The 26,870-nt window shown below is 41.7% G+C and overlaps 1 protein-coding gene across 2 annotated transcripts in view; it reads left to right on the forward strand.

Annotated features, from left to right (window-relative positions):
- wdtc1 (WD and tetratricopeptide repeats 1) overlaps positions 1-26,144 on the forward strand; it is a 70,229-nt gene extending 44,085 nt beyond the window's left edge. For both annotated transcript variants that reach the window (XM_059954659.1, XM_059954658.1), the window contains exons 11-16: positions 7,136-7,232; positions 9,828-10,001; positions 14,533-14,768; positions 18,588-18,762; positions 20,292-20,484; positions 22,378-26,144. In XM_059954659.1, coding sequence (XP_059810642.1) covers positions 7,136-7,232; positions 9,828-10,001; positions 14,533-14,768; positions 18,588-18,762; positions 20,292-20,484; positions 22,378-22,572 — 1,070 coding nt within the window. In that variant the 3' untranslated portion in view covers positions 22,573-26,144. The remainder of the gene's footprint in view (positions 1-7,135; positions 7,233-9,827; positions 10,002-14,532; positions 14,769-18,587; positions 18,763-20,291; positions 20,485-22,377) is intronic.
- Positions 26,145-26,870: the final 726 nt, after the last annotated feature.

Below are 26,870 nucleotides of genomic sequence, written 5' to 3' on the forward strand. Positions count from 1 at the left end.
GGCACACAACGCTCTAAATTAGGCCTCACTAATGTACAACTTCAACATAGCATTCTATCTTGTGTGCTCAATACTTTGCTTCATGAAAGTCAATGGGCCAGAGGCTTTCTTTATGACCCTATCTACCTGTGATGCCACTGTCAATAAATTTTGGACCTGTATTCTCAGATCCCTTTGTTCTACCACATTCCTCAGTGCCCTACCATTCACTGTGTAACACCTACCCTGGTTGGTCCTACTGAAGTTCAAGACCTCGCACTAGTCTGCATTAAATTCAATCTGCCATTTTCTCAGCCTATTGTTCCAGCTGGTCCAAGTCCCAGTGCAAGCCATGATAGTCTTTCTTGCTGCCCAGTGCACCCTCAATCTTGGTGTCATCTGCAAATTTGCTGATCCAGTTAACCATGTTATCATCCAGATCATCAAGAATGGACCCAGCACCAATCCCTGCAGCATGTCACTATGTCACAAGCCTCCACTCAGAGAGGCACATCTACTACCACTCTCTGTCTTCTCCCACAAAGCCAGTGTCTAATCCAATTTACCACCTCATCTAGTGTGCCGAGCGACTGAACCTTCTTAACCAACCTCCCATGCAGGACCATGTAAAATCTCTTGCTAAAGTCCATGTAGATAACATCCACTGCCTTGCCTTCATCAACTTTTCTGGTAACTTCCTCGAAAAACTCAATAAGATTGGTTAGACATGACCTATCATGCACAAAGTCATGCTGACTATCCTTGACCATGTCCATCCAAATACTCATATGTCCGGTCCTTTAGAACACTTTCCAATAACTTCCCCACTACTGATGTCAGGCTCATTGGCTTATAACTTCCTGGTTTATTCTTAGAGCCTTTCTTAAACAGTGGAACAACATTGGCTATCCTCCAGTCCTCTGGTACCTCACCTGTCCTTAAGGATGATTCTAGGACCTTCTAGGGCCCTGGCCTCCTGCAAAGTCTGAGGGAACACCTTGTCAGGCCTTGGGGTTTTATCCATCCTAATTTGCCTCATGGCAGCAAACACCCTCTCCTCTGTAATCTATATATAGTCCATGAAGTTGATGCTATTTTTCCTCACTTCTATAGACTCTATCCGTCTCCTGAGTAAATATAGATGAAAAACATTCATTTAATATCTCCCCCATCTTTTTTGGCTCCACATTACCATTCTGATCTCCCAGACCAATCTTGTCCCTTGCAATCCTTTCGCTGTCTACATATCTGTAGAATACCTAAGGATTCTCCTTCACCTTGTCTGCTAAGACAATCTTGTGCCTTTTAGCTGTTATTTCTTCCTTCAGAGTTCTCTTACATTTCTGATATTACACAAGCACACCTGCCTATACCTGCAATGCACCTCCTTTTACCTTAAACAGGGCCTCAATACCTCTTGAAAGACAAGGTTCCCCTACACCTATTGTCTTTACCTTTTATTCTAACAGGCACATACAGGCTTTGTATTCTCAAAATTTCACTTTTGAATGCCTTTACTTTATTGTCACCAAACAATTGATACTAGAGCATACAATCATCACAGCGATATTTGATTCTGTGCTTCACGCTCCCTGAAGTACAAATCGAAGTAACTGTAATAAAAATTTAAATTATAAATCATAATTAGAAAGTAGAAAAGGGAAAGTAAGGTAGTGCAAGTCAGGTCTGGATATTTGGAAGGTACGGCCCAGATCCGGGTCAGAATCTGTTCAGCAGTCTTATCACAGATGGAAAGAAGCTGTCTCCAAATCTGGCCGTATGTATCTTCATGCTCCTGAACCTTCTCCCAGAGGGAAGAGGGACAAAAAGTGCATTGGCTGGGTGGGTCATGTCCTTGATTATCCTAGCAGCACTGCTCCGACAGCGTGCGGTGTAAAGTGAGTCCAAGGATGGAAGATTGGTTTGTGTGATGTGCTGGGCTATGTTCACGATCTTCTGCAGCTTCTTCTGGTCTTGGACAGGACACTTCCATACCAGGTTGTGATGCACCCTAGAAGAATACCACTTATAAAGTACATGCTTTGTCAGGAAACAACCTGTTCCAGTCCACACTTGCCAGATCCTTTCCGATACCATCAAAACTGGCCTTTGTGTAATTTAGAATCTTAATCCAAGGACTAGAGCTAGCTTTTTGCATATTTACTTAGAAACTAATAGTGTTATGATCACGTGATACAAAGTGTTCCCCTGCACAAACTCCTGTCACTTGCCCTGTCTCATTCCTGAACAGCAAATCAAGTATTGCACACTCTGTGTGACATTTTCTCTGACTAGTAATGCCACTGCTCCTCTTTTAATCCTCCTGTATGCTCTGTGGCATGTAAAAAATTGGAACCCCTGGAATGTTGAGCTGCCATTCTTGCCCCTCCTGAATTGAAATATACACAGCTCAGGACATTAGTCGCACCATGTTCAACCATGCTTGATTCCTGGCTTTGAGGTTTTAACAACATCTGTCTTCACATCCTCTCCACTGTCTGTTCTGACACACTGGTTGCCATCCCCCTGCAACTCTAGTTTAAACCCCTTTCTCTCCACCCCCTACCCCCCGTGCAGCACTACAGCACGAGCAAACCTTCCCACTAGCATATTAGTCACCTTCTAATTAGGTGCAAAATTTACTTTTTGTACAGGGCTCACCTGGAAGAGAGTCCAGTGATCCAAAAATCTTATGCCCTCCCTCCTACATCTACTCCTTAGCCACAGGTTAAACTGTATAATCTTCCTATTTCTGGCATGGTTAGCAATCCTGAGATCACCATCCTGGAGATCCTGCCTTTACCTTAGCACCTAACTCCCTCAACTGACTTTGCAGAACCTTGTCACTCTTCCTTTGTATGTCGTCGGTACCTATGTGGACCACGACCTCTGGCATCCTTACACTTAAAAATGCTGAGAACTCAATCTGAGATGTCCCCGACCCTGACACTGGGAGGCAACAAACTTTCCAGGAATCTCATTTTTGTCCACAGAACCTCCTTTCTGTTCTTCTAACTAATGAATCTCCTATCACCACAGCTAACCTCTCCTTCTCCACCACCCCCACCTTCCCTTCTGAGTCACAGAGCCAGACTCATTCCAGAGACCTGACCAATGTGACTCTCCCCTGCTAGGTCAATTCTGCCCCCCCCCCCCACCTTCACTCCTCCCCAAATAGTATCCAAAGTGATATATTGTTGTTGAGGGGGATAGCCGCAGGGGTACTTTGCATTGGCTGTTTATCATATCTATCACACCCTCAGCCTCCCAAATGATCCGGAGTTCATCCAGTTCCTGCTCCAACTCCTTAACTCTTAGTGTTAGAAGCTGCAGCTGGATGCACTTCTGGCACTTGTAGGCCTCAGGGATACTGAAGGTCTCCCTGCCTTGCCACATCCTGCAAGAGGAGCATTCCACTATCCTGCCTGGCCTCTTTACTGTTCTAACTGAGCAAATATAAAGAAGGAAAAATGTTGAAATTGTGTAAGACATTGGTGAGGCCTAATTTGGAGTATTGTGTGGAATATTTGATCACCTGCCTACAGGAAAGATGTAAATAAAAATGAAAGAATACAGAGAAAATTTACAAGGATGTTGCTGGGACCTCTGAGTGAAAGGGAAAGATTGAATAGGTTAGGACTTTATTCCTTGAAACATAGAAGATTAAAAGGAGAGCTAATAGAGGTGTACAGAATTATGAGAGGTGTAGATAGGATAAATGCAAGCAGGTTTCTTCCACTGAGGTTGGTGAGGCTACAAGAGGTCATGAGTTAAGGGTGAAAGGTGAAAAGTTTAAGGGGGACATGAAGGGAGACTACTTCACTCAAGGGGTTGTGAGATCGTGGAATGAACTGCCAGTACAAGTGGTGCATGCAAGCTTGATTTCAGCGTTTAAGAGAAGTTTAGATAGGTACATGGGTGGTAGGGGTATGGAATGCTGTGGTCCCAGTGCAGGCAGTTTAATTGGTTCGGCATGGACTAGATGCTGAACTAGGGTCTTTTTCTGTGCTGTACTTCTCTATGATTTTAATAAACTGTGGGTGGGAACTCCACCTGCATCTTTTTTGCCTTCTCTGAGTCAAGCCTCTCCTCACTGAAGCCTCAAAGAGCTAAAGGCTCAAAAACCCCATTCTAACTCTGTCCACTTCAAGAATAGCCGCTCTGCTTGCCTGACTTTCATTTGTTCTTGCCAATCAATCCCGATTGCTGTTTGGCCGCTGTTGAAACTGCCAAGAGTCGCTGCTTTTTTTACTCAATCATTTAATCTGAATGAGCCACTCTTCCCAAGCTTCCAATCTCAGATTTGCCGCTGCTCAAAGTTCAGTTCTTTATTCTGAAATCAGCAAAGACAAACAATCTTGTAACAATAAAAAAACAACAAAACTAAATTAGCAATATGGTGAGAAACTAAATTAACGATATAGTGATCTTAGCATTCAAAGCAATGTAACTTGGCGAAATAATGAAGTTAGTGATCTAGTTAGTGTTCCAATAACACCTCAATTAGCTGTCAACAAAAAAATATCATGCTCACTCTCCACTAAACTAAACAACTAACAAAGTGTGAATAGGTAACGATACTCATTTGCTTCTACAATACCACTCCCCAACCCATGAGACAAATTACAATAATAAACTACAATACAGACAGAAAATAGATATATGGCTCCAATGGACAGAAAATAGATACATAACTCCAACAAATAGTATTGTTGTAGAAATTACTTCTAAATATTAGAGATTTGGTTTGTGAATATTTTGCAAAAATATCAGCACTATTTTAAAACAGTGCCACATGAGAGGTTATTAAACAAAATGAATGCATATAGTAAGTCTAATACATTGATTTGGATTGAGGATTAGTTATGGAGATACAGCAGGAAAAAAAGGGCTAATTTTGTGTTTGGAGACTGACTAAGGGGATACCATATTGTTTTGGAACAAAGATTTTGGATTTAGGAATCAAGTGTAATATTCAGGTTTGTTGCTGATATAAATGTATTGATAGTGTGGACTGTGGGGAGGAATGCAGCAATTCCAGGATATATATATACATGCAGTAAGTTTACCACAAAATGTTTTAGGAATGAGGCGATTTAATTATGAGATTAGAGAAAATGATATTTCTCCTTGAAGAATAAGTAGCTAAAAGAAGGAATGGGAGGTTTTAAAATTGAGTCTTTAACTCATAGGATAAAGCAAATCATAGTTGGGGACTTCAACCAGGCTTGTTTGAAGAAAATCCTGCCCAATTACAAACAGCATATAACCTGTTACACTGGAGATCCCAACACACTGTACCATTGTTATACTAAGATTATGAATGCCTACCATTCCATGCCCAGACTGCATTTCGGTAAATCAGATCACTCAAGTCAAGTCTATTGTCATTTCGACAATAATAATAATAATAAATTACTTATTATTTAATTATTTATGGTTTTATATCGCTATATTCCTACACTATTCTTGGTTGGTGTGACTGTAACAAAACCCAATTTCCCTCGGGATCAATAAAGTATGTCTGTCTGCCTGTAAACTGCCTGTACAGTACACAGTAAAAACGAAACAACGTTCCTCCAGGACCCTGGTGCTACATGAAACAACACAAAACTACACTAGACTATGTGAGACAGCATAAAGCTACACTAGACTACATAAAACAGTGCAGGGCAGTACAATAATAAGACAATAGGCGCAGTAGAGGACAAATTACAATATAATAATAAATGATGTAGATGTCAGTCTAGACTCTGAGTATTGAGGAGTCTAATGGCTTGAGGGAAGAAACTGTTACACAGTCTGGTCATGAGAGCCCGAATTCTTCAGTACCTTTTGCCAGATGGCAGGAGGGAGAAGAGTTTGTGTGAGGGGTGCATGGGGTCCTTCACAGTACATAGCTTTGTGAGTGCAGTGTGTGGTGTAAATGTCTGTAATGGCAGGAAGAGAGACCCTGATGATCTTCTCAGCAGGCCTCACTATCCGCTGCAGGGTCTTGCGATCCGTGACAGTGCATTTCCCGAACCAGGCAGTGACGCAGCTGCTCAGGATGCTCTCGATACATCCTCTGTAGAATGTGGTGAGGATGGGGGGTGGGAGATGGACTTTTCTCACTTGGTGTCCTCCTACCTGCATACAGACAGAGGCTAAAGAGTAAATTTCCAGAAATTGGGACAGCAAAGAGGTGGTCGTGGGTGACATGTCCTGGGTGGGAGGTGCCAGCCAGGACATGTTCTCTTCTCACTGTTCCCATCAGAAGAAGCTACAGGAGCCTCAGGTATCACAACACCATGTTCAGGAACAGTTACTACCCTTCAACCTTCAGGCTCTTTAGCCAGAGGAGACAACTTTGCTCAACTTCAATTGCCCCATCTTTGAAATGTTCCCACAACCAGTGTTATTGATATTTATTGTTTGTTTTTTTGTTTATTTATTTATTATTTCTTTCTTTTTGTATTTGCATTTGTTGTCTTTTGCACTCTGGTTGATCATTCAAGATGGTGTGGTCTTTAATTGATTCTATTATGGTTATTATTCTATTATGGATTTATTGAATATGCCTGCAAGAAAATGAATCTCAGGGCTTGTATATGGTGACGTATGTGGACTTTGAAAATAAATGTACTTTGAACTTTGCACAACTAGAGGTCGTTCAGAATTAGAAGAGCAAAAAGGAAAATGAGAAATTACTTCAATGTTTCAGAGCAGGGATAGAATTAAAGATTTCCTCATTCCCCCTTGAAAATTTTTTTTTGATTTTGTTTAGCTCCTGAACTTGTACTGAAGTGCTCCCTTATTTTTGTTTCCTTCACTGATGAAAATAGTTTAACTTTCTACCCAAATAATGCTTTTATATTTTTATCAGATCAATCAGATTGTCAAGCCCTTGATCCTTTTTGTTAAAAAAAAGTCATACTTCCTTTATTCAGGCCAATTCTTAGCTGTCATGTTTACATTAGGACAAATAATCAGATAACCCCAAGCAGTTGTACCATGGGTGATTATCTATAAGGTACAGAAAATCATTTGGCCATTTAACCTGGGTGTTCACTGATTCTATTAATTTTATATAGATATTGTGACAGAAATATTCAAAATGCACTGCCGCTTCTGTCGCTGAAATTCCGTCCTCTAATGGTGATATCACATGTTGTAGATTTACAGAATGGAAAATCGATGGCCAATGGAGTTACAAATGGAATCCATCTCCATAGTAATGGCTTTAGGCTGTCAGAAGCATGGCCACAAAGTAGGTAAGAAATCATTCACCTTGAATGGCAAGGATTGTGTTGGATTTGCACAACTGGGATCTGGTAAGAGTGAGGTTCTGCAACTTCCCTGGGGTTAAATTTTGGGCTTTAACGATCTGGGAAGACAAAAGAGTTGTATTTCTACAGAACCTCTCAAATATGCAAGTGCATGGCTGCCAAATTTTCTTCAAGTATGATCAGAATTAATATGTGGAAAGTGACAGCTATCATTTTGCACACACTGTTTCCACAGACAGGAAATTATGATTTGAGCAATGAATACATTGGTCAGTGATGTTCTTAGAATCGTCCCATTTATTCATCTTTGGCTTCCTGAGAAAGGATTCTGAGACTCAGTGTATCATCTCATCAGGAAGATGTAGCTTTGTAAACAGTAGAGCAGACACCAGCTTCATTAGTACAGTATTGTCATTGGCCAATTTTGTTTTTAGTACTCAATTCTCTGGAAAACAGCTGCAACTCAATTTTGATTCAGTTGTAAGTGCTGCCGACCTGTACTCAGGTGATGCCAAAATGAGTCCAGGATCCTTCTGTTCCTGTGGTTGATAGTCATAGAAAAGTCTTAAAGTGAAGACCATAAGCTACAATTGGAAGTTTTAAAACTTTGGAGGAGATGCAGTTGGCACAAACAGGTTTTGCTAGGATTCTGTAGAGGAGACGAGGACCCAATTTCTATACTTGTCTGCTTTTAAAAGGGTCTTCAATAAACCCAATTTGCACAAATAAAGTTTCTTGAAATAGAACTTCATTAGTTTGTTTCAGACAGTAGAAGTTACTTAAGCAAATCAACTCATACCTGGTTTGTAATTTACTCTTTTTTCCTGCCTTTACTTCATAACAATAGACAATAGGTGCAGAAGTAGACCATTCGGCCCCTCGAGTCTGCACTGAGTCATAACCTTTAATAGTTTTATTTGGTGAAGTAATAAATCTCAATTAGTATCCAGTATCATAGCTTTTTAAGAAAAAGAGTTTCTAAACAACATACAGGTGGTACCACTGTAAAAAAAAACTGGTTCCATTTTTGCAAATATCTGTAAGTCAATGTTGTCCAAAAGTTAGAATAGACAAAAATGCTGTATGGCAGGATTTCCCAACATGAACCCCAGGTTGAGAACATATGCATTTATGAAGTCAAATGGCTTGTGTTCTAAGCAGGTTTAAGTGTATAAGGAAGACTTATTGAGGTTACTCAGGGCTTTTCTGAGACCTTATGTAGTGTGATATTTGCAGGTCTCCACATCTTTATTTTCCTTGGATGCATACAGTGCAGTTCGTATAGATTAGTGCTGAGGAGAAAGTAAGTTAAATTGGTCAATACCAACTAGATTTTAGAAGAATGACATTAAGTCATGGAAATTCTGAATGAGATTAATGAAGATGTGCTAAATGGGTTTTTTTGGTGCAGCTGGGGAGTATAGAAGAAGGAGGATAGTCTCAGGATAAAGGGGTGACTGTTTTAGAATTGAGATAAAGTTAAAATCTGTGTGGAGAGGGTTTTGAATTTTGGAAATTCAGCATATCATAAAACGGACTATGACCCTTGCAGTGCATGTACACGAAGCTCTGCAAAGAGTTAAGCACATCCTCAAAAATCACCCAAGCAGGAAATGTCCTTCAGGGTTTTTAATGAGATCTTACTTGTGAAACTCAGAAAGTTAAGTAAAATACATGTTAAACTCAATACAAAATTGCCATGCACCTGAATATACTAATATTGTTGATTATTCTCACAATCAACATTAACCGTGGTAATTCACACACACCCCACCCATAACTAGCCCATGTAAATAAGAGTAAACTTGTGGTGCAATGATATCTTAATAATGATGTGAAAAACATAATATTTCCTTCAAAATATATCTACTAAATGTTTACCAAAATTAACAAAACTTAAGACTCGCAGATACTGCTGTTTCAGGCGTAAATAAATAGCGGATGGAGATGGATGTCTTTACACGACATGCCTCAAAATAAAATCCCAATTAACCTCTGCCGGAAATTATATAAAAGCATCTTATGTACAGGAAGTGATGTTCATACGTACGAAATGAACTGCACCTATAACACTATAACACTCTTGAGTGCTCAGTCACGGCTTGGATCATTAAATTTTTTGACTAACGGAAATGAATGATACAGTTTTGGACAGGAACGTGTTCCTGATCTGGGATCAGGCATGACCATGTTGAATGGGCAGAGCAGGCTTGAAGAGTTGTTGTTTGATTCTGTGCTCATATAAATTGCCCTCTCAGCCTTCTAAACTGTTAAAATAGTAATGGTATTAACAGTTCAGGAAGGTACCTCATCATTACCTTCAAGGGCAACCAGGCTTGGGCAATAAATCTTGATCTTGACATCCACATACCAATGAATAAAACTTTTTAAAATAAACCTTTTAACCTCACTGCATTGTATTTCCATGTTCAATGTGGTAAGACGCAGTGACAGAAATGAGCAATTATTTCAAAAGTTTGGGGTACTTTTTGAAAAATAATGGGACTCTATCCTTATTGTGGATATTTAATATACTCCTTTTGGTTTTGGTCATCAGGGTGTGGACTTTTCTCTTTACAGTGTTCCCTACGAATTGTCACCACACTTAGAAAAACTGAAACAGCAAGCAAACGATGCCTTCTCTCGGCAACAATGGACACTGGCCATTCAGCTTTATAGTAAAGCCATTCAGCAAGCAGCCAGAAACCCCACGCTTTATGGCAACAGAGCTGCAGCCTTCATGAAGCGCAAATGGTAAGGAATGTTCCTGCTTCACCACTGGAGTTGCCTAACGATCTAATGAACTGTTGGTTCTATTAACTAGTATGCCTGATTATTTAGATAGATATTTGGCATCGGTAAGGTAGAGGGTACAATTTTTCTCCAGGTTAAGGGAGTCCAAAATTAGGGGACATAGGTTTAGACTGAAAGAAGAAAGATTCATAAGGAGCCTAAGTAGCACCTTTTACACGCAGAGAGTGGTGAGTATATAGAATGAGCTTCCAGAAGAAGTGGTTGATGCAGGTGCGATATTATCATTTAAGAAGCACTAGTATAGGTACTTGGAGGGATGAGGCTTACAGGGCTATGGACCAAATGCAGGAAAGTGGGGAATAGCTGGGTGGGCACGGTGGTCAGCATGAAGTGGTTGGGCTAAAGGGCCTATATCCATTCTGTATTACTCTATGATTCTTATCACTTTGCTTTGCCTCTTCTTATTCCTTCGTTGCTGCACTAAGCTGGAATCTCTTCTGTAGGGCCACGTATCTATTTTCTATCTGCATTGTATTTTGTGTATGTTTAGTATGGTAAACATTATTATGCTTACTATGGTAGTTAGTCACATGAGCTGGGCCGTGGTAAAAGCAAAGAGTTTAGTTACGGATTCATACTTTCTTTGGATTTTGGTTGGAGTCATTTAGAGTTAGAGACAACCAGGTGTGATGTCTTTTTGTTTATTGCTTAACTTTGTTTAAATCTGCTTAATTTCACCTAATATTGCCAGTTTTAGTTTTGTTAGTTTTATTGCTTCAAAATTGTTTGTTTTGCTAGTGGTTTAATAAAGGATCAAATACATTTCTTTGACTTTGAACATTATTATTGGGGATCAGAAAGCGCAACATACAGGATGGCTCCCCTTGCTTGGTTTCTAACTGCGGTGTTGGTTTATTCGAGTAGCTGTTACATCTTCCATGTTTGTTTATTTTGGCTTTCTGAGACTGAATGTGTAACATTGATCATGGCTCACTTATGCTTTCAACATATCATTTAAGAATGGGGATAACCTGAATGGCAATAGCAACATTTGAGATGGAGTTAGAATATTAAAATATAATAAGCTTTCTGTTAGTGGTTTTTTTATAATGGGTAAGTGAGAGGCAAAGTGGTAAATATGGAGGATGGTGGGAAGGTAGCTCTAGTGTCTGGAATGCACTTCTGAAGGTAGTAGTGGAGGCAAATTAAAGTTAGCACCTAAAAAGTATTGGAAATGAAATAGTTCTGCAGTCCATTGGGGAGAGGGAAAAAGAATGGATTACTTATTCAGTAAACCACCACTTGAACCAGAGAGGGACTAATATTCTTGCAGGGAAATTTGCTACTGCCACATGTTAGGGCTTAAGCAACATTGGCAGTGACCGGGTGGTTGTGTGGGTCTTTGAGCAGGAGTAAGTTATGGGATAAAGCAACAGCAACACAAGCAAGTTTAGTAATCGTAATAACCAGGGTACAGTAAAGAGAGGGAAAGAATTCTCATTTAAACTGTATTTATTTTATTGCCTGAGGCCTAACAGTTAAGGTAACTGAACTAAAAGCATGGATTGGCATTAGGATGTTATAGCCATAACATAAATGTGGCCAAAAGGAGGACAGGACAGACAACTTCAGGGTACAGATAATTCAGGTGTGACAGAGGTACAGGTAAGCTAGGAGAGGGTGTTTTTGATAAAGGAGTATGTAATGGCAGTGCTTAGAGATGACATTCTTGGGGGATTGTCCATATGGGTAGGAACTTAGAATCAAGAAAGGGAGAGTCACTCTAACTGTATTATAGACCCAACAATAGTCAGTGGGAATTTGATGAGCAGGTGTGTAGAGAAATTGCTCATAGTTGTAAGAATAATAGGGTGTATTAGTGGGAGATTTTAATTTCCCCAGTTTGACTAGGTCATCCAGAGTGTTAAAGACCTGGAGTTGTTGGTATTTGTCAAATCTGACCAGGAAGATCAATAACTAGAGGACCTCCAATATACCAGACCTCCTCCGGCTGTTGGTGTAGTGGCATCAGCACCAGACTTTAAGGCGAGTGGTCCTGGGATGGAATCTAGCCAGGGCCCCTTGCACACTTTCCATCCATGCTGAGTTGAGCATTAAGTTAGTAACTTGGCCTCGGGGAAAAAACAGACAAATGCTGAAGAACCAGCAAGAAGTGCCACCTGATGCGCCACAAGGCGCAAAAAGGAACAACAATGGGTAGGAACTAGCAAAGGTTGATTGGGTAAGTCTGCTTGAAGGCAAAGGAACAAACAAGTTGGAAGCTTTTAGGAGTCCAGGGGTAGCATATTCCTGTTAGGTTGAACAGTAAACCTCGCAAACTTAAGGAACCCTTGCTAACAAAAGGCATTGAGGCTCTGGTCAAGTTAAAGAAAGAAGCATACATTGAGGTTGGGGATGAGTGAATCACTTGACAATATACTTGAGGGAAAGGGAAGGTTTGAGACAGATCTGGCAGGTAAAGTTAAGAAAATCCCAAAATGTTCTATAGTTACATTAAGAGTAAAAGGGTGGCTAAGGAGAGAGCAGGTCCCCTTAGAGATCAGTAGGGCCATGCTATGTTTCCGGTTGCAGGAGGTATTTATGATATTTAATGAATATTTACCCTCTGAGTTTATGGTTACTGAAAAGATAAGGGAAACAGGTGGAGATGTTTTAGAGAACATTTATATTACCAGGAAGGTGACGTTGCAACTTTAAAGGGCATGAAGGTGAATAAATCCCCAGAGCCTTACTGAGTGCAAGCTTGGACCTTATGGGAGGGTAGAGAGGAATGCTTCCATCTTTAGCCACAGGTGAGGTTGCTAAAGTCATTCTGTTGTTTAAAAATGGTAGCAAGAACAAACTAGAGAAGTACATGCCGATCAGCCTGGCATCAATGTCGGGGAAATTACTGGAGGAAATTCTGAGGAAGAGAATCTACCAGGATTTGTACAGGCAAAGTGTGATTAGGAAGAGCCAGCGTGGCTTTGCGCAAGAACCTTTTAGAATATTTTTTTTTTGAAGAGGTAACCAAAAGTGTAGATGAGGGGGCAAGGTGGTGAATGTTGTCCCTTTGGTCTTTAGCAAGGCCTTCTGCAGGGTCCCATATCGTAGTTTGGTCTGGAAGGTTAGATCCCATAAAATCCAGGGAGAGCTAGTTAACTGGATTCAGAACTGTCCTGGAGGAGGTTGGAAGCAAGGGGATGGCAGTTGAAGTTTGTTTCTTGTCATGGAGGGCAGAGGTATACTACAAGGAATGGTGTTACAGCCCTTGTGGTTTATTATTTATATAAATGATATGGATGCAAATGCACAAAGCTTGTTCAGTAAGTTTGTGGATGACAGCAGATTAGGATGGGTTATTAGTGAAGAAGGCTGTTGTAGATTACATAAGGATCCTGATCAGTTAGGGAAGTGGCATGAGGTGTGACAAATAGATTTCAATACAAATAAGCATTAGGTGATGTGTTTCATTTTTGTAAACTCAAGCCACCATAGGAGCTGCATTGTAGGTCATTAGGGAATGTAATGGAATCGAGGGAACTAGGAGTATAGTTCATTGAAAGCAGCATTGTGAAAAGAGTGTTTAGCATGCTGACATTCATCAGTCAGGACATTGAGTACAAGAGTTGAGACTTTATTTTGCAGATGTACAAGTCATTGATGAGTGTAGATATATTGTTTGATTAAACATTTTGTCCCATTTAAATCATTAATTACTGGTTATATATAAAAGTACATGAATGGCATAGGTCATCACGTCATAAGTACATGTCTCGCTAAAAAGTAAAAATGAAACTGAGACTCGTTATTTCTGGCTCCATGTTTTATTTTGATTAGCTTTGGAATTACAAAACATAACAGTGGCAACAAGGAAAATTTAAACGAATCTGAGGCAACAATCTACCTGTGACTACCTATCTGTAGCCAGACGTAGAAACATAGAACATAGAAAACCTGCAGCACAATACAGGCCCCTCGGCCCACAATGCTGTGCTGAACATGTACTTACTTTAGAAATTACTTTGGGTTACCTATAGACCTCTATTTTCCATAACAGGCTGTGATGCAGCCAGTCAATACACTTTACAACATATTCAGAGCACAGTAGCCTATAAACCAAGTCTGAAAGTTGTGCACAGGCTATAATGCATCAAACATATACTTAAGTGCTTTCATAAAGTAAAATCTGTCACTTGGTTGACTTTATTGATTATAATTAATGCTGCTAAATCCATTCCACACACCCTTTGCCTGAATGTCAGAGCAATTTAATGATCACTGTTTTCTTATTTATGGCTGACTCTGCATTCTCAAATTTTTAGTGTTTGAATTATAGTCAGTGTACTATATATAAAGTGAAGTGGGTGTTTTAAAAAAATGTGTGCCGTTTATTATTGTGAAAGTATTTTGAATCATTGTGTCAGTATAGGTGTTATTTTTTCCAAATAAGACAAGATCAACGTCGCGTGAGCATAATGGTTTCATGCTGAGTAAATCCAGCATCTGATTTCTATCCTTTTTCTTTCAGGGATGGAGACCATTATGATGCTCTCAGAGACTGTCTGAAAGCAATTTCTTTGAACCCCTCCCATCTAAAGGCCCATTTTCGTCTGGCACGTTGCCTGTTCGAGTTGAAGTATGTTGCTGAGGCTCTGGAGTGCCTTGATGACTTTAAGGGCCGTTTTCCTGAACAAGCCCATAGCAGTGCCTGCGATGCACTAGACCGAGATATCAAGGCTGTGCTCTTTGCAAAGAATGATAACTGTAAGTCCCTACAATCTTGCTAACCACAGTGTACCATAGTCCCACCACAAAAATCAGACTTGTACATGTAACATTTATAATCTGTAATTGTAAAAAGGCATATAAGGATTGGACAGGAGATTCTGCAGATGCTGGAAATCCAGAACAACACATACACACAGAGGTCAGGCAGCATCTATGGAAATGGAAATAGTTGACTTTTCTGGCCAAGACTCTTCCTCAGGAATGGAACGGAAGGGGTGAAGATGCCAGAATAAGAAGGTGGGAGAAGGAGAAGGAAGACAAGCTAGAAGATGATAAGTGAAGCCAGGTGGGTGGGAAAGTTAAAGGGCTGGCAAAGAAGGAATCTAATAGGAGAGATTGGACCATGGGAGAAAGGGAAGAAGGAGGGGCACCAGGCGAAGGTGAGGAGAAGAGGCAAGAGTGGACAATTGAAGATACAAAATGTTTGTACAAAACCCAAGAGTCAGTATATAGAAACAAGGAAAGGCAACACTAACTAAATGTAGACATTGCCAGAAAAAATTACAGGCCCCAGATATAGGTTCAGGTGCCTGAACTTTGTCTCAATCATTATGTTCTGACATGGAAACATGTCCTCTAGTCCCTTGCATCTGCACCTACATGGATCCTTGCAGAAGATGCACAGACACCTTTGTGACACCAGGAACATGTGGCACATATGGCAAGGTATTCAAACTATAACCCATTGCAAGTCCACCCTATGCGTCAACGACAGTGACTCCTCCCTTCCTGTTAAGCCGAATACCTTCTGTGCATGGTTTGACTATTGAATGATGTGAGATCAAGGAAAATAACCACCTATCCCACACACCCCAGTGAGGAACAGGCACCCTCTCTGGCCAGGATAAACCCATACAAAGCTGTGGGGCCAGACAACATATCTGATCAGGTACTGACAGAATGTATGACCCAGCTAACAGAGGTCTTAATGGACATCTTTAATATCACTTTGAAACAGTCCATTTCCCTGCAGGATTCAAGGCAGCCACGATCAAGCCCAAGAGAGTGATGGTAACTGGCCTAAACGATTACTGCCCAGTGGAACTGACTTCAACAATTAGAAATGCTTTGAGTGGCTATAGCGGATTGTATAAAATCACACCTATGAGCTACTTACACAGCCTTCCAATTCACTACCACTCAAACTGGTGCATAGCCTCAGCCCTCCATTCCATCTTGTCCCATCTAGAAAACGATACCTCGTACACCAGGATGTTGTTCATCAGCTTCAGCTTGGTGTTTAACATTATCACCACCACCCCCCCACCCCAGAGGCTGGTAGGTTAACTATCCTCACTGGGACTCAACACCCCTCTGTAGCTGGATCTTGGACTTCTTGACAGAAAGACCCCAGACAGTCTGAGTTGGCAGCAACATCTCAAGCTCCATCGCGCTGAGCACTCATGTCCCCCAGGGTGGTATGCTCAACCCGCTCCCGTTCTGATTTCATGACCACACTACCAGGTCCAGCACAAACTGCATCATCAAGTTCACTGATGATACTACAGTAGATGGCCTCATTATCATCTCTGATGAGTTGTCATACAGAGGAGGTGGAGCGGCTTGTCAGATGGTGCAAGAACAGTCTGAGTCTCAATGTGAACAAGACGAACAAGACAAAAGAGACAATTGTGGACTTCAGGAAGAAGCAAGTCAACCTCCCTCAATTGCTGTGCATTGAGAAAATGAAGAGCACAAAGTTCCTTGGAATGCACATAAATGGACCATCTTTCCTGGACCCACACCTCCTCCTCACTAGTTGAAAAGGCACAGCAGCATCTACACTTCCTGAGGATACTAAAGCATGCAAGGTTCCTCACCCCAATTCTAACAACTTCCTACAGGAGCACGATCGAGTCCTGTCCTGCTGCATCATTGTGTGGTATGGAACCTGCAAGGCATCAGACCACAAGGTAGTAAAGCCTGCTGAGAGAATCATCAGGGTCTCCCTCTCCCTTTTGTGACATTTACAGGAGCATTGTTGAGGATTCCTAACAACCATCCCACAATCCCTTTGACCCACTACTGTCAGGAAGGAGGACCTGAAGCATCAGGCCTAGGACAGACAGGCTGTGAGACTAGTAAACACTCTGCCACCACCATGGTCTCATCAGAGAGCTGCTTACTGTACTGCCTACCTCTGCTGCACACTGCATGCAGTTTGAATTATGTTAATAATTTATTTATGGTAATTCAGTGGATTCTAGTTAGTTGGGTCATAAGTTAATCAGGGCAGCTGTTTATTTGGGATAACTCTTAAAGAACAAAAACTAAGTCAAAACAGGATTCCCTTTGTTTATTTGGAACACTATGCTGCTTAATTAGGACAGGAGACTGTTGCAGAATAGGTTCTAACTAGAATCATTTGTGTGTGCTTGCATGGCCATTTGACACTACACTGTGCTTAGAGTGATCCGTTTCTAAATAGCATCAGTTACAGAAACAGCCAGGAGTGAAAATGAAACTATTTCGCTACTTCAGCGAGCTAGGAATTATGAAGGCATCAACAATGATCTTGTATGTTACAATGAGAATAAAGATTTGGAGAATGCATCTGTCTAAAGCATTGTATGAAGGCAGTCCATTATCTGCACTAGGTGTCTATACCGATCCTGTTTGTTTACTGTCAGTCAACGAACACAACAGGTGAATTCATCCATCAATAACTACTAAGGTTCTAAGTTCAAAGTGAATTTATTGTCAAAGCACATATATGTCACATGAGATTCATTTTCTTGTGGGCAAACTCAATTAATCCAATAACCATAATAGAATCAATGAAAGACCTCATCAACCAGTGTGTAAAAGACAACAAACTGTGCAAATACAAAAAGAAAGAGGACAAAAGCGAAGTAATAATACTAAATAAATATGCAAAAAATGTTGAGAACATGAAATGAAAAGTCCTTGAAAGTGAGTCCACAAGTTGTGGGAACAGTTCAGTGATGGGGAAGTGAAGTTGGGGCTATAGATGAATTTAAGCTCAAGGATAAAAGCATTAAATTTTTGGTTTTTTGGGGGTCAGCTGGAGTGATGCCCAAAAGATACATAGTGAGTGCTTGGTATGTTTATGAGGTTTTGATGGACTGATTTGCAGAGTGATGATAGTGTCTGTATAGTCTGGGCTGAGAGGGCATGATTTAGACCTTGTGGAGAGCATCCAGCATCATTACTACAGCAAGAGTTTGTATCATTAGTTTTCATGGAAATTGAGGTAATTTGGAGTGGATTTTACATGTCATTAAAGACTGTCTTGTTAACTACATTCGTGTGTCCATCTTGATGGCACCCAATGAACAAAGTCACTTCCTTGTGGCACTAGAGGCCCAGGTTCAAAATCTGACCTCGGGCATTGTCTGTGTGGAGTGCGCCTGTTCTCCTTGTGGCTGCCTGGGTTCCTTCCCCTTGCAGTTCAATAGGTTAATTGTTCACTGTAAATTCCTCATTGTGTAAGTGAGTGGTCGAATCACATGCAAGTTGATGAGAATTTGAGAAAAGTTTAAAAATGAATTAATGTAGGATTATTGTAAGTGGGTAGTTCAAGTCAAGTCAACTTTTATTGTCATTTTGATCATAACTGCTGGTACAGCGCATAGTAAAAATGAGACAATGTTTTTCAGGACCATGGTGTTACATGACATAGTACAAAAAACTAGACTGAACTGCATAATTTTAAAAAAAACAGAGTTGATGGTTGATATAGATTCACTGGGCCAAAGAGCCTGTGATTCTGACTCGAAACAGTGGGAAGGAGTCTCCACTTTTATATGAACTTCTTACTCTCCACTTTTGCAGCTGATGAGAAAAAGACAGGATCTACAACCCCAATCCGAGTCCGATCAAGTGCTAGGAAAGATTCCATCTCTGACGATGAGGTGATTCTGAGAGAGAGAGGTTACGATTATAAGTCGCGCTATTGTGGCCATTGCAATACTACTACAGACATCAAAGAAGCCAACTTTTTTGGAAGGTAATTATATAATTTTCACAAAGGCACCAAGGATTTTTAACTCTCTTTTAGGTTTTCAGTGTGTATAGGATCAGGCACTAAATTGCAGCAAAATGTGGTTTTAAAGGGCCACTTCTGTGCACCACTTTATAGGGCAGCATGGTAGCATAGTGGTTAGCACAACACTTCACTGTACAGGCAACCTGGGTTCAATTCCTGCTTCTGCCTGTAAGGAGTTTGTTTTCTCCTCGTGACCGCATGGGTTTCCTCCATGCCCCAGTCTTCCAAAGGTTACGGGTTGGTAGGTTAATTGGTTATTGTAAATTGCTCCATGATTAGGCTAGGATTAAATCAGGATTGCTGGGCTGCACACCTCAAAGGGCTGGAATGGCCTGTTCTGCTCTGTATCTCAATAAGAATATTCCCAGAATTGTTAATATATTCCAATCAGAAGGTAAAAGTCCAAACTGTGTAAATTGGCAGCATTTCAGTTTCAGTTCTGGGAGTTGCTGCTTAATGCTGCTTGTATCTCCATTTCTGGAGCTCTCTGAATGCATAATACATCAAATCTTGAACTGGACGGGTTTCAACAGCACAAGACCACAAATATAACCTTCAGTGGCCACTTTATTAGCTACAGGAGGTACCCAATAAAATAGCCACTTAGTGTATTGTGGGAGCATTAATGATGCTAGGACATTCAACACAAATGATCTGCAGTAGGACTGAGGAAAAGAAGGATCTTGGAGTACAAGTACATAGGTTCTTGAAAGCAGCAACACAGGTAGACAATCTGATTAAGAACACGAATGGGATACTGGTCTTCATTAGTCTGGGCTTTGAATATAGAAGACGCTGGAAAAGCTAGGTCCGTTCTTCCTGGACAGGAGGAGGTTAAAAGGAGACATGAGTAAGGAGCATCAAATTATGAAAGATATCAATAGATTAGACTGCAGGAAAATTTTACCCATAATCAGAGATATACAGAACTAAAGGACATAGGCTTGGCTTAAGGGGGAAAAATTCATGAAGAATCCATGCAAGACAAAGGAGACTTTCTTCACCCAGAGAGTAAGTACCTGGAATGCACTGACTGAGAGGCTGGTTGATCTGACAGCACTTAAGAAATGCCTAGAGCAGGGGTTCCCAACATGGGGTCCATGGACCGCTCAGTTAATGGTAAGGCTCCATGGCATTATAAAGGTTGCGAACCCCTGGTCTAGGTGAACACTTGAATTGCATAAGCATAGATGCCTATGAATCAAGTGCTTGGCAACTAATCAACTTGGACTTTGGGCCAATGGCTGTAGAACTCTGTGATTCTGTCTTCATAGTAGCTGGTAGCTGATAGTGGTAGGAATTGGCACAGGGATTTGGTGTAAGGAAAATATCAGGACTACGGGAATGGGAATGGAGTGGTACATTTGGTAAATGGCTGAATTTAAATGCTATTTTAGTATTTCAGCAGGGGGTGGATAAACAGACCTTGTTTTGATTATAAATGAGATGATTTCCTTTTCTCGTGGCAAATGATTCATCTTTCCTTTCAGTAATGGTCAATACATCGTCAGTGGTTCTGACGATGGATCGTTTTTCATCTGGGAGAAAGAGACAACAAACCTCGTTCGTGTTCTGCAGGGAGATGAATCGATAGTGAACTGTCTCCAACCTCACCCAAGGCACTGCTTCCTCGCAACAAGTGGCATTGATCCTGTGGTTCGTCTATGGAGTCCAAGACCAGAGGTACAAACAAAAAATGACTGAGTTTCCAAATTGGGGGGTGGGGATCCCAGGGAAAGCAAACTAAATGCCACATTGACCTGTAGAGCACAAGAACTACCAAACAATTTACAATTGCAAACAGAACAAATTGCAACTGCTAGCTGAACATTAAGCCAACTAACATCAACATGGTAGCAGGTTCACTATTCTAAACATGTTCTGGAAAGAAGCCTCCCCACAATTAATTTATGGAATTTAATAATGAATGTCTGCAATTATGGCTGTGTGATCTGGACTTCCGTAAGTATGAATGCATCACAGTCTAACTTCTAGAACTGACTATGCAGGTGGCACAGTAGTTTAACATGGTTACCAAGAACTAGGCACTAGATCCTTGTTCAAGAACTATTTTGTTCTTATTTAGAGATACAGCATGGTAATAGACCCTTTTGGTGCGAGCCCATGCTGCCCAATTTCACTCGTGACCACCTGGAAGAAACGCATTCAGCCTCGGGGAAAATATACACACCCCTTACAGCGGTGGAATTGAACCCAGGTTGCTGGCAGTGTAATGGTGTTATGCTCTCCACTACACTACCGTGCCGCCCACCCAACCAGTTCTAGAAGTTAGACTGTGACTTATGCAAGTCCAGACCTAAGAACTAGGTCAGGTTTATTATCACTGGCATATGTCATGAAATTTATTAGCTTAGCTAGAGCAGTGCAATGCCGTACATGATAATATCAAAAGAAAAATCAATCAATTACAGTAAGTATGTTTTTTTTATATTTTTTATATATCTATTTAAAATAGTGCAAAAACTAATAATATATATTAAAAAAGCAAGTGAGGTAGTGTGCGTGGGTTCAATATCCATTTAGGAATCAGATGGCAGAATGGAAGAAGCTGTTTCTGAATCACTGAGTATGTGCTATCAGGCTTCTGTACCTCCTTCCTGATGATAGCATTGAGAAGAGGGCATGTCCTGGGTGATGGGGGTCCTTAATAATGGATGTTGCCTTTCTGAGGCACCGCTCCTTTAAGAGGCATTATTGTATAAATTCATTAATAAATTCCATAAATAAATTGTGGGAGGTTTCTTTCCAGAACGTGTTTAGAATGGTGAACCTGCTGCCATGTTGAATAATTGAGACAAGCCATGCAGGTGCATGTAAAGGCAGGAAAGAACAGAAGGTTATGCTGATTGGATGAGGTGATGTAACAAGGGAGGAAGCTAATGTGGAACGTAAACATAGCATCTATCAGTTAGCCCAAAAAGCATATTCCTGGGCTATGAATTCGACATTTTAAAAAATGGATGTTAACAATTATCCTTCCCAATTTTGGTAAACAAAAGTTTTGCTTAGGTGAGGAGTTCTCAAAGCAGTCAGCAAAGGAGGGAGAGGATGGTGAAGGCTTGACAGAAATTTGGTGTTGGTGGGACACTGCAGGAACTGCGTAAATGACAAACAGAAAATATAACAGCAGGTCACTTAACTGTGAATGGGTCACTTGTGTATTATTAGAAGTTTGAGACTGACCCACTCTGAGTCTAAATTGTTTTTTTTTAAATGAAGGTAATGAAATCTAGGATTTTAAAAACAAGCGCACATTGTTGGAGGGGGAAAGAGTAACTTCAAATGCAAACGTGATATCAAGGCAGAAAGTGGCTACTTCAAATGATAGAAGATTTAAATCAGCACAGGAAGGAATGGTGATGGATCCTTTCTGGCACTTGGTATTAATTTGCAACAGATCTGGGAAGCATCTGCAACAGGACCACAATCTCTGAACTTGAGATAGAATGAAGAAACCAAACCATCATTGGTCCATTGTAATGGCTCAGCGCATAATCAGTGCGTTAGCCTGAGCAGCCGATCTAATACCAAGTAACCATTTTCTTTGTTTCCCAGAGTGAAGATCAAAACGAAAGAGTGATTGAGGACATGGAAGGGGCTTCACAAGCAAACCAACGACGAATGAACGCAGACCCATTAGAAGTAATGCTTTTAAATATGGGGTGCAGGATTACTGGACTGTCCAACAGTGGAATGGCCTCAGATGATGAAGAAAACTCCGATGGCCAAGTGCAGTGTCGGCCGAGTTAAGAAGCGACTGGAAGAACAGCGCACTTGGGACAGACCAGCAAACAACCATCAGTTTAGTGTCCGTGGCTGAAACACTACACTGTCCTCAGCTACACATAAGCCATGTTCAAGAAGCAGTGACAGGGTTTGCGTCCTTTCTAACGTCTGTCTCACTCTCATATGGATGGACCCTATACCAGGCTTCAGCAATGTTGCAGCCCTCTAGTGAACTGGGTCAAAGCTGACCTGAGACACATAACAGGAGACAAATTGTTTCCGGTGACTGAGAAAGACATGTTTGATAAGCAGAACATTTTGTAAATTGTTTAGATGCTGCTTTCAGTTTGTATAAATGCTTCCTCTTCTATCATATTCAGTCCCTTCATGGTGACAGTCCATCGGCAACAGACAGTCATATTGTGGTAAAGCAAATTCTGTTAACAAACCTTGGTCACAGTTTGAGTCTGTGTTTCCAAATGCAGTTTTCATTGTAGAGGGTCACTGTCCTTGATAAGGCCCTTAGCTAACACTTATGTCCATCTCAGGCCAGTTATAGAGTGGGAAGTTAAGTAACTGAGCATGTTAGGTGAACCAGGCATGCTGATGTAGGGTCATGGGAAGCAACCCAATTGCATTTGCTGTGAGATTGACAGTAACTATAAAGGATGAGCTTGATTCAGGAGTACCTCAATACAGGGCCTGTTAACAATCTGAGTGGGTTTCTCCCCATATACATTGCCCCAACTCCCTCCTCACCCCTCGAACCCGCACCTTCCCCCTCCTCTCCTCTTGGCCTTCCCCACCCCTACTCTTTCCTCAGCCTCTGCCACCCCTCCTCTCCCCTCGAACTCCCCACCCCCCTCCTCTCCCCTCAAACACCCCACCCCCTCCTCTCCCCTTGAACACTATCCCCTGCTCTCTCCTCGAACATCCTGGCTCCTCCTCTCTCCTCGAACACCCTGGCCCCTCCTCTCCCCTTGAACACCCACCCCCCTCCTCTCGAACACCCTGGCTCCTCCTCTCCACTTGGACACCATCCCCTCCTCTCCACTCGAATACTCGCCACTGCCCTCTCCTCGAACACCCTGTCCCCTCGAACACCCACCCCCTCCTCTCCCCTTGAACACCCTGGCTCCTCCTCTCCCCTCGAATACTCGCCACTGCTCTCTCCTCGAACACCCTGGCCCCTCCTCTCCCCTTGAACATCCCCTACCCTTCTCTCCTTGAACACCTCGTACACCCCCTACCTCTCTTACCTCAAGCACCCCAGCCACACCTCTCCCCTCGAACACCCCAGCCACACCTCTCCCCTCGAACACCCCGGTCCCTGTTCTCCCCTCGAGCACCCCAGTCACACCTGTCCCGTCGAACACCCACCACTCCTTGCCCCTCGAACACCCCCTACCCCTCTCCCCTCAAACACCCCACCCCTTCCTCTGCCCTCAAACACCCTGGCCCCTCCTCTCCCCTCGAACACCCCAGCCACACCTCTCCCCTCGAACACCCCAGCCACACCTCTCCCCTCGAACACCCCAGCCTCACCTCTCCCCTCGAACACCCCAGCCACACCCCTCCCCTCGAACACCCCAGCCACACCTCTCCCCTCGAACACCCCAGCCACACCTCTCCCTTCGAACACCCCAGCCACATCTCTCCCCTCGAACACCCCAGCCACACCTCTCCCCTCAAACACCCCAGCCACACCTCTCCCCTCGAACACCCCACCCCTCTCCCCTTGATCTACCCCCCTCTCCTTATGGCCTTTAATGCACCAAGTCTGTGATTATCATCTGCTCTCCAATACTTGGAATGTCCAGTGCTCCTAATAAGGAATCCCTTGGTTTGTATTAAAGAGCCAAATCTTAGTCCTTTTAGGATCTTGGAATAATGTCATCTTTGACAGAAGACTAGAATATGCAGTGTGGATTTGTTACCTTTTGGTTTCTTTTTACTGCCTGCACCACTCGGTTGAGGCGATGTATGCACTTATTTAAATATCGTGTTACCAGCTTTGCATAAATGCAGCACTATCGATGGTGGAGCAGGGAGGGGTGATCTGTCAGTCTCATTCTAATTCCTCATTTTTGTTTTCAAAAAAGAGGAGGAACTTTTATTGGGTATTTAAAAGTTGTGGAGTGAGGTAGAGGAGAAAGTTTCACCTCTGGGAGAGGTCATGTGAAATGCTGGCTGGAATGTGTCTGGAGATGGTGGGAAGCTAACATCCATTTTATTAGAGCATAGAATGGAACGTATGACAGGCGTGGTGGAGTTGGTAAGCAAACTATATTTCCACTTCTGAGATAGCGCTGAAATCTAACACTGAGGAAATTCGCTGCCTCAGCGAGCGTCTTGGTTGGTTCCACTTGAACTGAATGAAGTATTACACAGAAACTAATGATTTGGGACAGGAAGACGGATGGTGTGCAAAGTGGAATATCTTGGAGCTGACAAAGTACTGTGCTTTGTTGTAGTTTTCTCAGTACAAGGGCACTTAACTGTGGGTGTATAGTGGAAGACAACAAATTGTACGCTCAATGTGCAAAAGAGGTCTGATTCATTCAGTCTTTGCTGCCAATGAGTGTACAGTACAGAGGGTGTTTGATTTACTGACACCATCACTTTCTGTACAAGCAAATTCATCACTTGTATAGGCTGTTTGCTCGAGACAAGTCTTCTTCAATGACACCCAGTGTTCACTTACTGCTGAATTGGAAATGGATTCATGTCACTGCTACATCCATTTACTTTGAAGGTCACTAATTTATTACTTTCACAAGATTGGAAGAAATTATTGGTTCCAGTCCACAAAAATGGGTCAAAAGGGTCAAAAGCCCCCATCATCTGCACAATGATGGCTTAGTCGCTGATCACTTCAAATTACTGACCCAGTAATTTTACTTTTCTGCTTAAATGCTCACTTAAACTGATGAAATAGGTGAGGTGTTAAATTATTTAAGATACATTTCTTGAAATTCTCCATAGGATCTACAATTAGTACTTGACCAGGAGAAGATTGAGATATTGTCAGAATCCAAAGTTAACTGCCAGCTGCTCCCACTATCAGCCATAATGTCTATTGCTGAATTGTTAATAGTTAAGTATAATTTAGGTATGACGTGGTTATGAATCAGAATTTTTCAGTATAAAATCCTGCCTGGGTCTTTTGCTCATTTGCAGTTGTTTGAGACTCTTGAACTGAAGCTGTAACATGCGTGGCACTGGGATTACTTTCAACTGGCTTATTGGCTGAGTCATTGTGGTGAGATTAGTGGGTCAGTAATTGCAAATCCACCAACTCAAGAGTTTGGTGCCAATTGTATGTTTAAACCTCACACAATTTGTTGCTCCTGTTCTTGTCTGTGTATTGATGATGACTTGCCTGTGGGAAGCTGCTAACTATAAAATTAAAATGTTGCTCCAGAGTGTTGAGTTTTGCCAGCATTAAATGGCCAATTTAGCAGAGTGTTGGTTTTTCTATAATTCCTAATTCTAAATGGACTACTGCTTTCAACAACCTTGTTACTCCTCATGTCAGTGCAATAAAAGCTCAAACCCCAGTAATGTGGTCATTAAATACTGAAGTTTTACCCATGTCTCAGCAAATTGCTCTCTTCAGGCCTGTGCAGTGACAAGTTATTGCTGTACAGTTCCAGTGATAAAGGTTTAAATGTAACCTACATGAAGTCTCCATGTTTCACCATGTGACCACTTACATTTTCCTCATGTGTGTCAGTATTTTCCTATGGCCCAAAGAGGCTGTTTGGCAAATTGCCCCAAATAGAACTGGTCAGTAGAAATAGGGTGGAATTGATGGGGATGTGAGATACACTCAGATGCCATTTTATTTGGCACGGGAGTGGAGCCCGGTCTGATAGTTTGTTGTAGCCCATCCACTGGTGTGTGTTCAGAAATGCTCTTCACACCACTGTGGTAGTGCCTGGTTATCCGAGTTAATGTTGTCTTCCTGTCAGCTTGAACCAGTCTGGCCATTCTCCATTCTCCTCTGACCTCTCATTAACAAGACATTTTGCCCACAGGACTGCTCACTGGATTTTTTTTTTTTTGTTTTTCACACTATTCTCTGTAAATTCTAGAGAAGGCATTCCCAACCTTTTTCTATGCCATGGACTTCTGCCATTAACCGAGGGGTCTGTGGACCCCAGGATGGGAACTCCTGCAGACTGTTCTGTGTGAATATTCCAGAAGATCAACAGTTTCTGAGGTACTGGCACCAACCATTATTCCAAAGTCTCTTAGATCACATTTCTTCCCTGTTCTGATGTTTAGTTTGACCAACAACAGAACCTCTTGACAATGTC

Source organism: Hypanus sabinus, chromosome 30 (genome assembly GCF_030144855.1).
Source record: "Hypanus sabinus isolate sHypSab1 chromosome 30, sHypSab1.hap1, whole genome shotgun sequence".
NCBI lineage: Eukaryota > Metazoa > Chordata > Chondrichthyes > Myliobatiformes > Dasyatidae > Hypanus > Hypanus sabinus.